At 48.6% G+C, this 15,399-nt stretch overlaps 3 protein-coding genes across 3 annotated transcripts; all 3 read left to right on the forward strand.

The window, feature by feature from the left end:
- Positions 1-1,458: 1,458 nt before the first annotated feature.
- Positions 1,459-3,854, forward strand: LOC136474167 (leucine-rich repeat receptor-like protein FASCIATED EAR2). Its single transcript, XM_066471758.1, has one exon. The coding sequence runs from the start codon at positions 1,515-1,517 to the stop codon at positions 3,375-3,377; it is 1,863 nt and encodes a 620-aa protein (XP_066327855.1). The 5' UTR covers positions 1,459-1,514; the 3' UTR covers positions 3,378-3,854.
- A 2,289-nt stretch (positions 3,855-6,143) lies between these two features.
- Positions 6,144-7,779, forward strand: LOC136474168 (serine/threonine-protein kinase OXI1-like). Its single transcript, XM_066471759.1, has one exon. The coding sequence runs from the start codon at positions 6,266-6,268 to the stop codon at positions 7,586-7,588; it is 1,323 nt and encodes a 440-aa protein (XP_066327856.1). The 5' UTR covers positions 6,144-6,265; the 3' UTR covers positions 7,589-7,779.
- Positions 7,780-10,860: 3,081 nt separating this feature from the next.
- Positions 10,861-13,536, forward strand: LOC136470253 (F-box protein At5g49610-like). Its single transcript, XM_066468159.1, has 2 exons — positions 10,861-10,982; positions 13,077-13,536. Exons 1-2 carry the CDS (start codon positions 10,861-10,863, stop codon positions 13,534-13,536), a joined length of 582 nt encoding a protein of 193 aa, XP_066324256.1.
- The last annotated feature ends 1,863 nt before the right edge of the window (positions 13,537-15,399 follow it).

Genomic DNA, 15,399 nt, shown 5'->3' on the forward strand with positions numbered 1-15,399 from the left:
CTCGTCGCGTCCTACCCCTGCCTACCTCACCGGCGGTCGCGCCCTCCTCCTCGTCCTTGCCCCTGCCGCTACCCACCGTGTTGCCGCGGTGCTCTAGGGTTTGGCCAGATCTCCGTGGCCGTGGAGCTCCGGTGAAACCCTATCGCGCTCGCGGCGGCCACCTTGTTTCCCTCCTCATCCTTCTTCTGTGGCTCCCCCGCCCCGACCTGGCCTGTTCGCCTCCATCGCCGTCAGGGCCCCTAAACCGCCCTGCTGTCGTCCCCACCGCCTGACCGTCCTTCCTCCCCCAAACACTTTCTCTTCTAAGCTCGCCGTAGTTGGGGATGAAGGGGGTGGGGTGGGCACGGGCGCGTGCGATGGGGAAGAAGAACAGTGCGGCTGGTGGGACCCACCACATGCGGCGCGCTAGGGAGGGGATTGGGGAGGTGGGCGCAAGTGCAGCCGCGTCTACTAACAGATAAACAAAGTTTCAGTCACCAACATTTGGATAAATCTATATTTACTCCGGTTCTTCTATACACGGTAGCAAGAAGCTGTTTGGAGCCGTGCCTACGAGTTGAGGGGATGACGTTCGGCAATAGCTGAGTTACTTTTCTGATATTCCGTCTTCCAGAAAACTGAAAACACCGCACATTCCTGAGCCTCTGCCAGTCTGCCACCGTTCCCCCAAAATTTCACAAGCTCCGCATCGTAGCTCGGGCAGTCTGACCCAAGCGCCACGCCCAGAGGCCATAGAGCTAAGGATGGCAACGGGGATATACCCGTCGGGTATCGCTGAAACGTTCTCTTCCCCGCTACGGAGAATTCATCCCGTCCCCATCCCCATTAACTGTCTCGGGTATAGATTCTTGCCCATCCCCGTACCCGTCGGGTATCGGTCGGGTAACAGATACCCGACGGGTACTGCATACCCGACAAACAAGGACACTTGGGGTCGCAGCTTTGCAATCGGAGACGTTTCTTCTTCACCCGGGTATAAATGTCGGAGTCTCGGAGATGCTGAGGAGAAGGAGCAAGGTTGCGAGGAGGACGAGCAAAGGTGGTAGAGAGACCGAACTGTGGAAGCGAGGGGCACGAGCGTTCGTGAGGCAGGCGTGCTTGTGCTGCTGGCGGAGATGGTGAGGAAAAATTGAACAAGGGTTCCTAGAACACACAAACTATATATATGACCGTTCAGATTTGGACCAAAATACCTATGTTGAGCTTTTTTGGGCCTAATACTCGCATGACAGCTCAAATAGTCGGGTTCCCCAACGGGTAACGAGGACGGGTAAACAGGGGACGTTCCCGTACCCGCTATATCCGTCGGGTATGGATTCTTGCCCATTTAGATACCTATGGGTAAAGATATGATCATATCCCATGATCAAATACCCATCGGATCTCGGGGGGCCGTTGCCATCTTTACAGAGCAGCTCCCCACCCGCCCGAGGCCCGACCAGTGACCGCGCGGCCGCTGCCACGCCCAAACCCCGCAAAACCCTAACCCAGGCCCGCCGGCCACCACCACCGCCATGCCGACCGCCACTCCCCTCCCCCACCACCTCCTGGCCACGCTCCTCCTCCTCCTCCTCCTCCTGGCCTCCGCGCCCCGGCCCGCGGCCCCCGCCTCCACCGACCGCGCGGCGCTCCTCGCGTTCCGCGCCGCCCTGTCGCCGCCCTCCCGCGCCGCGCTCTCCTCCTGGTGCGGCCCGCTCTCGCCGTCCTGGTGCGGCGTGTCTCTCCACCCCACCGCGGCGCCAGCCCCCTCGCCCGCCGCCCCCTCCGTCGCCGAGCTCTCGCTCCGGGGCCTCAACCTCACGGGCGTGCTCCCCGCGGCGCCGCTCGCGCTCCTCCGCCGCCTCCGCACGCTCGACCTCTCCGCCAACGCGCTGTCGGGAGAGCTCCCCTGCTCCCTCCCGCGCTCGCTCCTCGTGCTCGACCTCTCCCGCAACGCACTCTCGGGGGCTGTCCCCACCTGCCTGCCGTCCTCGCTCCCCGCGCTCCACACCCTCAACCTCTCCGCCAACTTCCTCCGCCTCCCGCTCTCCCCGCGTCTCTCTTTTCCCGCGCGCCTTGCTGCCCTCGACCTCTCCCGCAACGCCATCTCTGGCGCCGTCCCGCCTCGGATCGTCGCCGACCCCGACAACTCCGCCCTCCTCCTCCTCGACCTCTCCCACAATCGCTTCTCCGGCGAGATCCCCGCCGGTATCGCAGCCGTACGGAGCCTGCAGGGTCTGTTTCTCGCGGACAACCAGCTTTCCGGGGAGATTCCTCCCGGAATAGGGAACCTGACCTATTTGCAGGTGCTGGATTTGTCGAATAACCGATTGTCCGGTTCAGTGCCTGCCGGACTTGCAGGCTGCTTCCAGCTTCTGTACCTGCAGCTTGGGGGTAACCAGCTCTCTGGGGCGCTGCGTCCGGAGCTCGACGCACTAGCTAGTCTCAAGGTTCTAGATTTGTCGAATAACAAGATATCTGGGGAGATTCCGCTGCCGCTGGCTGGGTGCAGGTCTTTGGAGGTGGTGGACTTGTCAGGAAATGAGATCTCCGGGGAGCTCAGCAGTGCTGTAGCGAAATGGTTGAGCTTGAAGTTCTTGTCACTGGCTGGTAACCAGCTCTCCGGCCACCTACCTGACTGGATGTTCTCGTTTCCCCTGCTCCAGTGGCTTGATTTGTCTAGCAATAAGTTTGTGGGTTTCATCCCAGATGGTGGATTCAATGTCACTGAAGTGCTTAACGGTGGAGGTGGTCAGGCCCAGGCTCCGGCGACTCCATCGGAGACTGTGCTTCCACCCCAATTGTTTGTGTCAGCTTCTGTGAACACGGTGTCATGGCAGTTGGATTTGAGGTATGATCTTCAGGCAGCTACTGGTATAGATCTGTCTGGGAATGAGCTCCGTGGCGAGATACCAGAAGGATTGGTTGCCATGAAGGGATTGGAGTATCTGAACCTCTCCTGTAATTACTTGGCTGGGCAGATCCCTGCAGGGCTTGGGGGCATGGGGAGGTTGCATACGCTTGACTTCTCACATAATGGGCTGTCAGGGGAGGTGCCTCCTGGAATTGCAGCCATGGCAGAGCTTGAGGTGCTTAACCTCTCCTACAATAGCCTGTCTGGGCCTTTGCCAACAATGAAGTTCCCAGGAGCATTGGCTGGAAACCCAGGAATTTGCAGTGAGGAAGGGTGCTCTGAGAATGCAAGAACGCCAGAAGGGAAAATGGAAGGAAGCAACCACCGTGGTTGGCTTGGTGGCTGGCATGGAGAGAATGGATGGGTATCTCTTGGTGCATTTTGTATCAGCACAATGATTAGCTTCTATGTATCATTGGCAACCTTACTATGCTCCTCTAAGGCAAGAAACTTAGTGTTTCGGCCTGTGAGGGTTGAATATTAACAAGAGGGGAAATTGCAAAATCAGGTTGTTGTGAAGTTCGAGTGACTCTGGTCTGCAACTGATTCACAAGAAAGATGAGTATATGAGATGGATATCTTCAGTCATGAGGAAGTGTGCCATCTCGTTTAATGATCAACCAAGATTTCTTGGTTGTTTCCTAATAATATTCTTGATCTTGGGATGTGTAGATCTAGTTAACATATTCCCATCTGTTATAGAATGCCATCACCTGCTGGTGATTGGTTGTAGCCCTGGCGTGTTTGGAGGATTGGACACCAAGGATGCACATAATTTGGAGCGCTGGTACTGTGAACCACTTCGGATGTAAATATTTTCTTTGGTTTTTAGTTATGATCTAGTTTAAAACTGGGCATGGATGTAGTGCTGTTGAGCTACCTTTCGATGTTATATTATGTCTGTAAACTTGCTTATATTTCTGAACTTGGTTTGGGGGTAAAAGGCTTTGTTGCTGTTGTGTATATCTGTTATAGTGTGCAGTGTGACTGAGACTGCAAATGTGCTTGACTATTTCTTGGTGCTGCTCCTGTAACACCTATAGTTTTATAGGTCAATGGTAATTTTGCTGTCTGAAGCAGCATCCAGCAAGATGGCTACTGTTTTTGGTATTGTAATACTTTGCAACAGAGGTGCAAAGTTTGTGATTTCAGAATGATCAACAAACGTATCTGTCTGCAGCTGATCAACAAACGTATCTGTTGCAAAGTGTGAGACAAGGCAACATATGTGTCTCTGTTTTGTGCATTACCAAACTAACCCAGCATGTAATTGCAGAATGATAATTCCTATAATCGTAGCATACATAGCTTCTTCAGCTGGAGAAGGTGGAGAATAAGCATCAGTAGCTTTTCAAAGGATTGGGCACTTGTGCAGAATTAGTCAGACTCATGCAGGAACCAGGTTCTTCTTTTTCCATTATAACCTTTTTTTTTCCTGAACTTCCTGCAATACCTACCACTACTGTAAAGTTGGTTCAGTTTCACAGTGAACCACAGAATTTCATTGCTTTTAATCAAACGTGGAATGGTGGCACACTTCTAATGGAAAAACCAACATGCTTCATACCTCACAGTTTTGTTTTGTTCTTTGGATTACTTTGAATGTGACCTTTGCATCCTTGAGATCGTCACTTAGTGATTTTAAAAGGGCGTATCCAGTGCAGAGAGCTCCCGCTCTGTGCGGGGTCTAGGGAAGGGTGTCAGTGGCAAGTCTTATCCTCGCGCTGTGCAATGCGAGGAGACCGCGATCCGAACCCGAGACCTTCCGGTCACTTAGTGATTTTACTTGAGAGAAAAATATGACTACTGAATTGAAGACACTTTGTTTTATGATTTCTAGAAGAAAAAAATTATGGTGTTTGCAGATTATGTGAGCCATCTATTGGCTAAAATCTGATGCCCCACAATCAAAGGTACTATGTGAAAGGTGCTTAAGTAGAAAGGGTAGAAAGGAAATTTTGTGTGGTAACATAAGTAGATGGAGAAGGGCCAAAACATCTTTGTTATATCAATCGGTACAGGTATGGGAACATTAAAGGTGTTTTTTTTTCAGATTTCCCGAAGAACCTGACCTCCGTTCCCCAGGTCCTGCAGGATCCTTTTAACTCAGATTAATAGCTGCATAAGATGATTCACAGTTTTACTTGTTATATCTTGAACTAACCATTTCTCTGCAATATGGTGGATGAAGCTGTGCTAGATTAATGTTATACTGTTATTTCATGAACTCGTCCAGTCTCTCAGCATTTATCTTACACGTTCTTTGTATATTTGTTGTTCTTATTTTCTGGCTGTGGGCCTGTGAGTCAACATATTAAAGCTATCCTAACGAAATGTGCAGAGCCCGGCGCCCTGTTCGTTTGGGCTTGTTTGGCTTATAAGCCATGGCTAAAAATAGTGTTGGCTGGTTTGGTGTGAGAGAAAATACTGTTCGTTGGCTAATAAGCCATGACTTATAAGTCAAATACGACCAAGCGGCTGTTGGTTTATGCCCAGGACCAGCCAAGCCAAAATTTTGTATGTAATAATCGAAACCTGGACAACACCAGCTGCCGGCCTTTAGCAACGAGAATGTTTGGACCGTGGCCAAGATGAATTCCAGTTCCAGCTGACCATGTTGTGTACTAGCAGTACTGCGTACATGACAGCTAAATTGTCTTGGATCTAGATAAGGTGACCTGGACGAAAACAACTGCTGATGGTTGGTCTCTGTCCAGGAACTGGCTCGTCTGGCCTAAACAAAGATCAGCAGAGCTGCAGAGTTCATGACTTCATGTGGCCGTTGTTGACGTTCAGTCCAGAGTTTGGCACTTGGCACCAGTAGATCACATGAAGGACGTGTGCGCAGCTCTTTACTGACGTGGAATGGATGGATCATGGACAACAAAGAGTCCTTTAGAGCTGGCGGCAGCGACAGATCGCACCTGACCTGGCCCTGACGCGTCAGAGGAATTGAGATCAGCGTCGGGTTTATCAGCTGATCTGCACGCTCATGCTCATCACGTGAGTCCATTTCAGGTGTGCTCCAGATTTTCTGCCCTGTGACTACCATTGATTTCCTGTTGGTAAAAGTGTAGCTGGATCTGAAGAATCTGGATGGTGCCATAGCGTCTTGGACGCCACGTACTAGGTAACACGTGAATTGAGTTGGACGAATTTTCATCGAGACGGGGATTTTCGATCACTAAAGAACTCGAAATGCAGTATCTTTACAATAGGGGGAAAGAGGTTCAATCAACCAGAAGCAAACCGAGCCCACAGAAGACTTATCACCTCCTGAATCTCAAAAATCACAGACCCTGCGGCTGAAAAGTACCCGGAGGCCGGAGTAGCCCCCTCTTTCTTGGCGCGGCACGTGGTGAGCAGCTGAGCATGGCGCCTTCACCGCCGCAGCAGCTAAGCCTTGCCCTTGCGGACCTCAGGGCCCTGTCCGTGCTCGGCCAGGGCGCCGGGGGCGTGGTCTTCCACGTCGTGCCCGTCGCCGCAGCCGGGGACAGCGCCGCTGCAGGCGCAGGCGAGCCCATGGCGCTCAAGGCCATGTCCCGCGCCGCCGCGCGGCGCAAGGGCGCAGGAGGCACGTGCGGTGGCGGTGACGGGCACCGGAGGATCTGGTTCGAGCGCGACGTCCTGCTGTCGCTCCGCCACCCGCTGCTCCCGTCCCTCCGCGGCGTCGTGGCCACCGACGCCGTCGTCGGCTTCGCCATCAGCCGCTGCCCCGGCGGCGACCTCAAGTCGCTCCGGCGCCGCTGGCGCGCCCAGACCACGTTCCCGGAATCCGTCATCCGGTTCTACGCGTCGGAGCTGGTGCTCGCGCTCGAGCACCTCCACGGCCTCGGCGTCGTGCACCGCGACGTCAAGCCGGAGAACATCCTCATCCAGGACTCAGGCCACATCATGCTCATCGACTTCGACCTCTCCACCACGTTGCCACCACCTCCGCCTCCGCCGCCGCCGGAGCCGGACGCGACCCCGACACGCGCCACCTCGCTTTCACCTTCCTCATCACATCACCACAGGCGCAAGAACAAGAAGGCCGCTATGGTTTTCGGCGCGTGCTTCTCCCGCCACGCAGCTTCGCCGGAGACTTCGTCGCAGTCCCCGTCGTCCACTTCGATGACGGCCTCGTCCGCGTCCGCGTCCTCGTTGTCCTGCAGCTCGCCGGGCGCTCGGACGCCAGCCAAGTCGAACTCGTTCGTGGGCACGGAAGACTACGTGGCGCCGGAGATCGTAGCTGGCAGCGGGCACGACTACGCCGTGGACTGGTGGGGCCTCGGCGTGGTGATCTACGAGATGATGTACGGACGCACCCCGTTCCGAGGCCGGAGCCGGCGGGAGACGTTTCACCGCGTGCTCACCGCACCGCCGGAGCTGCCCGGCGAAGCCTCGCCGTTGCGCGACCTCATCACCAGGCTCCTCGAGAAGGACCCTGGGAAGCGACTAGGCGCGCGCGGCGTCAAGCGGCACGCCTTCTTTAGAGGCGTCGACTGGGACCGCGTCCTCGACGTGGCGCGCCCGCCGTTCATCCCATCGCCCGATGAAAACGATGGTAACGCCGGCGCGGTGGTGGAGGCCGAAGCGCTGGACGTGGAGAAGGTCGTACATGAAGTGTTCGGCTCGAGTGGCGCCGGCGAGACGCGGCTTATGGAGGTCTGCAGCCACGGAGGGACAGATGACGATTTCTCCATATTTTTCTGAGTTTTGGTTAGCTATATTTCTGCACTAGAGGAAGGCAGGAACTGAGGAAAATAATGAGTTTGGTTTCTTTGCTAAAGTGAGCTACCCAAATTGGCTATACTCAAATGGCAAGATTAGACTTGCCTGGCTGAGAGAGTACTTGCATTAAACCGATAAACTAGAAGTTACATTGTGTGAAGGATATTAAATCATTGTTGTATCATAAGTAGGAATCATTTGAAGCCATGAATTGAACTCACATATATTAAAATGGTTCAAGTTACAAACTCAAGGTTGTGTTGCTCAAGAAGAATGAGACAGAGTGTTGCAAACCCTTCTGAAGATATTTTGAGGAGCGTCGCAAAGAAAAAGATATTTTGAGGAGAAATGACATGAAGATATTGAAAACTCAAGTAAGTGAAATAGACATATCCTTTGATCTTGAGTATATGTATGTCATACTATTAAGAGGGACGGAATATGAATAGTTTATTAAGTCGCAAGTGCTCATACTAACTGAAATCTGAGTGCTAACACAAGAGAAACACATGCCACAACATTTGCATTTTTTGGTCATGGAGGTCGTTTTCAATTGGGATGGATATCCCTTGCGCAAAAAAAAAAAAAAAGGATGGATATCCCTCTTAACAAGCTTTTTGTAGAATCCAAGCTGATCGAAATTTGAGCTTAGAGCTAGAAGTTATGATGTTTTTCGTGAGGTGACATGTTGGAGTTTCCGAAGTTCTGAACATGTTTTCTGGAAGTTCCAGACCGTACACTCATTCCAGGTCCAATGCCTAGTTTTACAGTTCCAACAACTAATTTTGTTCTAGTTTGGAAGGTCCGAACATTTTTTCAGAAGTTCCGGATCATGACAGACATAACGGGTAGTTCGTGAGTGTGGGGTATTTATACCCCCACTCTCCGTCATTCAGAGGGGTTACTGCTGCACTCCTATGTCCACATTTGTTCTCAAAAGCCTCTCTAGCTCTTTCCAACCTCTCTTCGTGAGGTTTGTCTAAAATTTAGTAAGTTGGGTTGAAAGTTTTAGTGATTGAGAGCAAAAATGATCAACCGAATCCTTGAGCGCTTGTGGTCTTCATCAATCATTCATGAAGCATTTGCTGCTTTTGAAAGTGAAACCTTCTAGATGGTTAGGCGTCGCCTGGTGATCTCTCGTGCTTTTGGTGAGCCACCGGAAGTTTGTGAAGGCCCCGATCTCATCTCTACAATGGAAGAGATCAAGATAGTGGATCAAGGAAAGCGGTTGAAATAGACTCATCTTAAGCTTGACCTTTGGGTCGCTTGGAGCTTCCTCAACGAAGATGCATGTTCTTCTTGGAAGGAGTTGAGTTTTCCGAAAACAAATCCTCATGTCTCTGCTTCGGTTTGATTACTTTGAGCTCTTGCTTTGGTTTGCGCTTCCCACTCAATCTACTTGGTTGTGCATATTTGTGAGTGAAGAAGGTGCTTTTGGACTTGCTAGTGGACATCTCCACTCATATTTCTAGGTTTGGTTTGCGCTAGAACTCTCTAGGCATAGTTTCATCTTGAGCTTTTCTATTTGTGTGGAACTTCTGGACCTACTTACATACCAACTTCTAGACATGCACAAGTTTCGAACAAATCTAGAACTTTCTAAGATCGACTAATCCGATGTATCTTTTAGTTGTGATTTTTGTAGGAATTGCCTGTTCACCCCTCCCCCTCTAGGCAACATATCAATCTTTTTCATAAATAATGCAAGAACATGAAGGTGGAGTATTAAAGGATTGGAGAATGCAAACTTTCACACGATAATGTTTTATCGAGGTAGGTATCGAAAAGCTCATGCTTTCCACAAATCCTCATTGGAGCCCCTCGCAAGGGCCAAACTCCTGGTCGGTAAACTCTATGGATAGCCCACGAGCCTTCCCAGGTGCAAGTGGATCTTCGTGTGGCCTTTTCTGGATCACTCCCCCACCATCTTCACAATGGAGAGCTTCAACCAAACCATCGAGGGCCTCTCATCCGTCATACAACACCCACAGCTACACCATAAACGCAGTTGGTGTGGTCTTGCAATATTATAGGCCTTGTGTGTTGGTGCATGAAAGCACTGATATCAAGGAGGTATGCAAACCTCACTAAACACTAAGCTGAAACTAGAGCAAGTACTCAAGCGGTCTCTAACTAGTCTAAGCACTAATCCTAGCACCTTTTCTATTCGTCTAATATTCTCTTAAGCACATATAGTGGCTAGAGCATAAAGGAATGAGCCCAAACTCAACTATAGTTTCAGCAAGATCTAACACACTCCAAATGGACGGACAAAGGGGTATACCAACATAAGCAACTAGCCGATAGAAACACTACTAGAAATATCCACTTCTATGACGGAAATCTTAATGACGAATCCAAAACCGTCATAAAAAGCGCTTTTTATGACGAATATTTCTGTTTCGTAATAGATCAGTGGTGATGATCCTCCAACCCTCCCTATCTATGATGAAATTAGGCATCATCACAAAAAAACGTCATAGAAGAGCACATGGTTTTGTCGCAAATCACTCATGCGACTCATCTGTGACGATCTCCTATAATACTATGACGAACAGGGCTTCGTCATTGAACTAATTATACATCTGCGATCTGTAACAAACAATGCTTCGTCATAGATCTCCACATGGTACTTTCTCCATTCGACATGTACCTATGGGACCTGCAGTTACCCATCCATGATGCTTGCAATTCATCATAAAAGTCTCCGCTCGATCCTTTCTCCATGCGACATGTACCTGTGGGACCCTTCTCCATCCGACATGTACCTATGGGACCTGTAGTTACTCATTCGGGACGCTTGCAATTTGTCATAAAAGTCTTCGCTCGGTCCTTTCTCTATCCGACATGTACCTGTGGGACCCTTCAACATCCGACCTGTGGGACCCTGCGGGGCCCTTCTGCATCCAAACTATGGGACCCTTCTACATCTGACTTGTGGGACCCAACGGCGTGTCACGTCTACCTGTGGGGCCTTTCCCCATCTCCATTCGACCTATGAGACCCGATGGCTTGTGTGCCACCGGTGTTTAATAAAATCAAATTCAAAAAAACCCTAAGACCTGGGAGTTGAACCTGGGACCTAGAGCAAGGAATGGACCGTCTTCACCATTGCGCTAGATGCCTGGTTGTGTTGACATATCTTTGAAGTCCTTATAGTAGTATATTCTCTGTGTGGATGCCCTACAGGTTGAATTATATATTAGATATCCACTGTAAGTGGAAACAAATCTATGCCCGTTGGACTTGCGGCGATGGCGGCGGTAGCGGAGGATCCCCCCTGTGCTGTGGTGGCTCAGGCGTCCTTTTGGAGGCTAGCGGCGGGGCTTCTGGTGGAGTGCGGTGGCATTGGTGTCCGTGTCCATTGTGTGCCACGGTAGATGCGATAGATCCGATCTGTAGGTCCCCTTTCTCGTCTTTTCCTGTTCGCTTCACTATTTTGGTCCTTGCTTGAACATGAGTTGTACAAGAAACATTCTAGCGTTTGAAATCTGGTTAGGCAAATTTTGGTCTGCAAGCACTGGTTGGTTTTCTGCTGATGTCTTGTTTTTTTGCATATATTCAGTATTCTTACTGTAAATGCCTGTGTGCAACTAGGCCTGTTAATTGTCAAGTGATTGCTTGATTATACATATCTATCTAGGCAAACAAATAGGCCCATTGCTTCTGCCTTCAAAACTGTTGTAACTGTCGTTCTCTTAATCTTTGTCTGTCTCCTATGGAAAAGAAGCTCTGAGGTCGTGTACTGATTGTAAGTGTGATGGTTAGACTTAATTTAGCTAGAATTGTAATGTTTATAGCTCCATTAACTTATGGATCTTTGTTGGATTATTTTTCTCTTAAGTGATCTCATTACTGAGCAAGCTCTCAATAGACAAAATGGAAGAGGCCCCCAACAAGAGGAACACACTGGCCAGCCTCACGGACGATGCCATTGTCAAGATGCTCTGTCGCCTCCCCGCCCGCTCCTTGTTCTACTACAAATGTGTCTGTCGCTCTTGGAACCGTCTCATCTTGGACTACAACAATCATAAGGTGCTGCCCTAGACTGTAGCCAGCTTCTTCTACAACACCCACCAAGGCCATTGACGCTACACCAGTGTCACCAGTGAACACCCCTACTTGTCCTTCTTGTCCTTCACCTTGGTCAATATAGCTGTCTTAGATATCCGCAACAGCCTCATCCTATGCTGGTGCCGAGGGGCTGATGGTTTATACTGCTATGTCGTCTGCAATCCGGCAACCAAGAATTCAAGGAACTGCCACCTAGCATCCATTCTGTTGGTGAGGCTCCATTAGGGATCGATCCGATAGCCTCCTCACACTTCCATGTGATTGAATATATAGAAGAGGAGCAGGATAATGAGTGCATGGGTGTGGACATCTACTTATCTAAAACCGCAGCATGGATCTGTAAGGAATCTAAATGGGAACCGAATACTTGTGTGACATTTTAGAGATCAGAAACTATGTATCTTAACGGTTGTCTGCATATTATGGACTACTCGTAATGTTACATACTTGCTGTGGATATGGAGAGACAGAGACATGGAGGAAAATTCCTAGACCACATGGTTCTTTACCCTCCATCCATCAAGCTCAGGGTCAGTTGTGTGTATGTACTCTTCATGGTCGTAATATGTCCAATCTTAAAATCTGAATCCTTAAAGACTATGGTACTAATAAATGGACATTGAAGTATACTGTCAACACTTTGTAGGTGTTTGTGAAGACTAACATTGAATTTGATTACTTGGATGTTGTTGAGTACTACTCAACGGTTCACACAAAATGGAATTTGCTTCTCTTTGTTGGGTTGGGGAGGAAAATGACATCATCGCATATAACATGGACAGTAGAAAAGTTTATGTCATCACTACTCATTGCAGTGCGTTTTTGAAATGTGGCGTCTTGCCACAAATCAACTACAGACCTTACTATCTTCCCTATGTTCCATTGTTCTTGGAGTTGGAGTCATTAGCAGAGGAGTAAATAAAGTTCCATGATGTATCTCTCTGTCGTGACATGTTTAAATGGATCAATGTTGTTTGATTGTCTATGCATATATTCAGTGTTGTTACTGTAAATGCTTGTGTGCAACTAGGCATGTTAATTGTCAAGTGCTTGCTTGATTATACCTATCTGTCTAGGCAAACAAACAGGCCCATTGCTTCTGCCTTCAAAACTATTGTAATTGTCGTCCTCTTAATCTTTTTCTGTCTTTTATGGAAGAACCTCTGAGCTCATGTACATATTGTAAGTGTGATGGATAGACTTGATTTAGCTAGAATTATAATGGTTACAGCTCCATTAACTGCTACTCTAGTTTAAGTTATATATATCTATGTGGTGCTACTCTAAATTTGTTTGAGTTCGTACCATGAAAATTGTTAATGGTTGTTAAAGTTGCACTTTGGTATAAGTTGTGGACTTCACTGATGGATCTTTGTTGGATTATTTTTCTCTTCAGTGATCTCATTACTGAGCAAGCACTCATCCTACTACACACAGATGAAATAGAGGAGCCCCCCAACAAGAGGAACGCACTGGCCAGCCTCACAGACGATGCCATTGTCGAGATCCTTCGCCGCCTCCCTGCCCGCTCCTTGTTCTACTACAAATGTGTTTGTCACTCCTTGAACCGCCTCATCAAGGACTACAACAACCATAAGGTGCTGCCCCAGACTCTGGCCGACTTCTATGACTTCGACCAAGGCCATCAACGCTACACCAGCGTCACCGAAGAACACCTGTCCTTGTCCTTCTTGCCCTTCACCTTGGACAATGTAGCTATCTCAGATATCTACAAAGGCCTCATCCTATGCTGGTGCCGAGGAGCTGATGGATTATACCGCTATGTCGTCTACAATCTAGCAACCAAGAAGTTCAAGGAACTGCCACCTAGCATCCATTCTATTGGTGAGGCTTGATTGGTGTTCGATCCGACAGCCTCCTCGCACTTCCATGTGATTGAATATATAGAAGAGGAGCAGGATGATGAGTGCAAGGGTGTGGACATCTACTCATCTAAAACTGCAGCATGGATCTATAAGGAATCTAAATGGGAATCGAATACTTGTGTGACAATTGAGAGATCAGAAGAAATGAGATCATCAAAAACTGTGTATCTTAACGGTTGTCTACACATTATGGAGTACTCGGGGTTTTACCCTTAGATACTTGCTGTGGATATGGAGGGAGAGACATGGAGGAAAATTCCTTGCCCGCGTGGTTCATCACCCTCCATCCATCAAGCTCAGGGTCATTTGTGTGTATGTACTATTCATGATCGCAATATGTCCAAACTTTCAATCTAGATCCTTGAAGATTATGATACTAATAAATGGACATTGAAGCATACTGTCAGCATTCTAAAGGTGTTTGCATAGACTAACATTGAATTTAGTTATTACTCGTACTACGATGTTAATGAGTACTACTCAACGGTTCACCTAGAATGGAATTTGCTTCTCTTTGTTGGGGTTGGGGGAAATGACATCGTTGCATATAACATAGGCAGCATAAAAGTTCATGTCATCCCTACATGTTACAGTCAGTTTTTGAAACATGGCATCCTTCCAGAAATCAATGGTAGACCTTACTATCTTCCCTATGTTCCCTTGTTCTCAGAGTTGGAGTCATTAGCAAAGGAGTAAATAAAGTTCCATGATGTATCTCTCTGTCATGACATGTTTAAATGGATCTGTATTGTTTGATTATATTGTATATGGACATATTAATTTCCTCTTGGATGGACGTTGTCATTATTTTGCAGCAACTTTAACTTGTTTGTAATGTAAGCTAAGGTCTATGCAGTGTGTCAGACATGTTCAAACCTATAGAGGTCGGACTTTCTTGCGTGTGTAGTAACATTTCAACACCAATGGCTCCTCTTTGTTCCCCAAAAATAAAAAACACCAATGGCTCCTCTGTGGTAGTGATATATTAACCGCTGCGATCTCTTTCGCAACTCCGCTTGTTTTCCTTCCTTCCCCTAAGCCCTCCCATTCCCACTGTAGATCTAAAATTGCCAGGAACATGCAATTGCCTTCTCCAAACTTACTTCACTCTTAGCCACCGCCATGGTGAAGGGCGAGCCTTCTACGAAGAACGTGCGATTGCCTTCTCCAAACTTACTTCACTCTTAGCCACCGCCATGGTGAAGGGCGAGCCTTCTATGAAGCACGCACATGAGGGGGATGACATCATGCCCGTGGTGAAGGAGGATGATGCCGTGCCCGTGGTGAAGGAGGATGACGTCGTGCCCATGGTGAATCAAGATGAAGCTCTGGTGGAACCCTTTGGAGATAGAGACGATTGGGTCATTGGCATCATGAGTAAGGCTTTCTTGAAGATCAGTCATGTGCTACAGAACACCAGTCTGGGCACCCTCAACCCGCCTCGAGAGGAAAAGGTGAGCAGTTACGTCTTCATTTTTCACCAACTCGCCAATGTCCTAGAAGAACTGCCAGCCTACCTAAACAAGAATCGCATGGACAACACGGAGTACTATTGGCGGTCCTTAACTCATATTTTCAACCACCAATCTTCGCATAAAATCATAGCATATAGACACCAAACCTAGAAATAGGGCTTTAGAACTAACACTTTCCATAAGTTTTGGTGTTTGATCTTTTGTAGGAGGACATGTCGGAATAACACAAGAAATATACCAAAAGTATACAAGAAATACAACAACACAAATACCTGACATGAGCCAAAGGGGAAGGAGGCCCACAACCAAGCAAATTAGGGCCCAAAATAATTGGAGAACAAGCCCAAAATCCAACCAA

This window comes from Miscanthus floridulus, chromosome 8 (assembly GCF_019320115.1).
Source record: "Miscanthus floridulus cultivar M001 chromosome 8, ASM1932011v1, whole genome shotgun sequence".
NCBI lineage: Eukaryota > Viridiplantae > Streptophyta > Magnoliopsida > Poales > Poaceae > Miscanthus > Miscanthus floridulus.

Coding starts and splice junctions, on each gene's coding strand:
- LOC136474167 (XM_066471758.1), top strand. CDS start 1,515: ATGCCGACCGCCACTCCCCTCCCCCACCACCTCCTGGCCACGCTCCTC.
- LOC136474168 (XM_066471759.1), top strand. CDS start 6,266: ATGGCGCCTTCACCGCCGCAGCAGCTAAGCCTTGCCCTTGCGGACCTC.
- LOC136470253 (XM_066468159.1), top strand. CDS start 10,861: ATGGCGGCGGTAGCGGAGGATCCCCCCTGTGCTGTGGTGGCTCAGGCG. Junction 10,983..13,076: donor CGTGTCCATTGTGTGCCACG/GTAGATGCGATA, acceptor TTTTCTCTTCAG/TGATCTCATTACTGAGCAAG.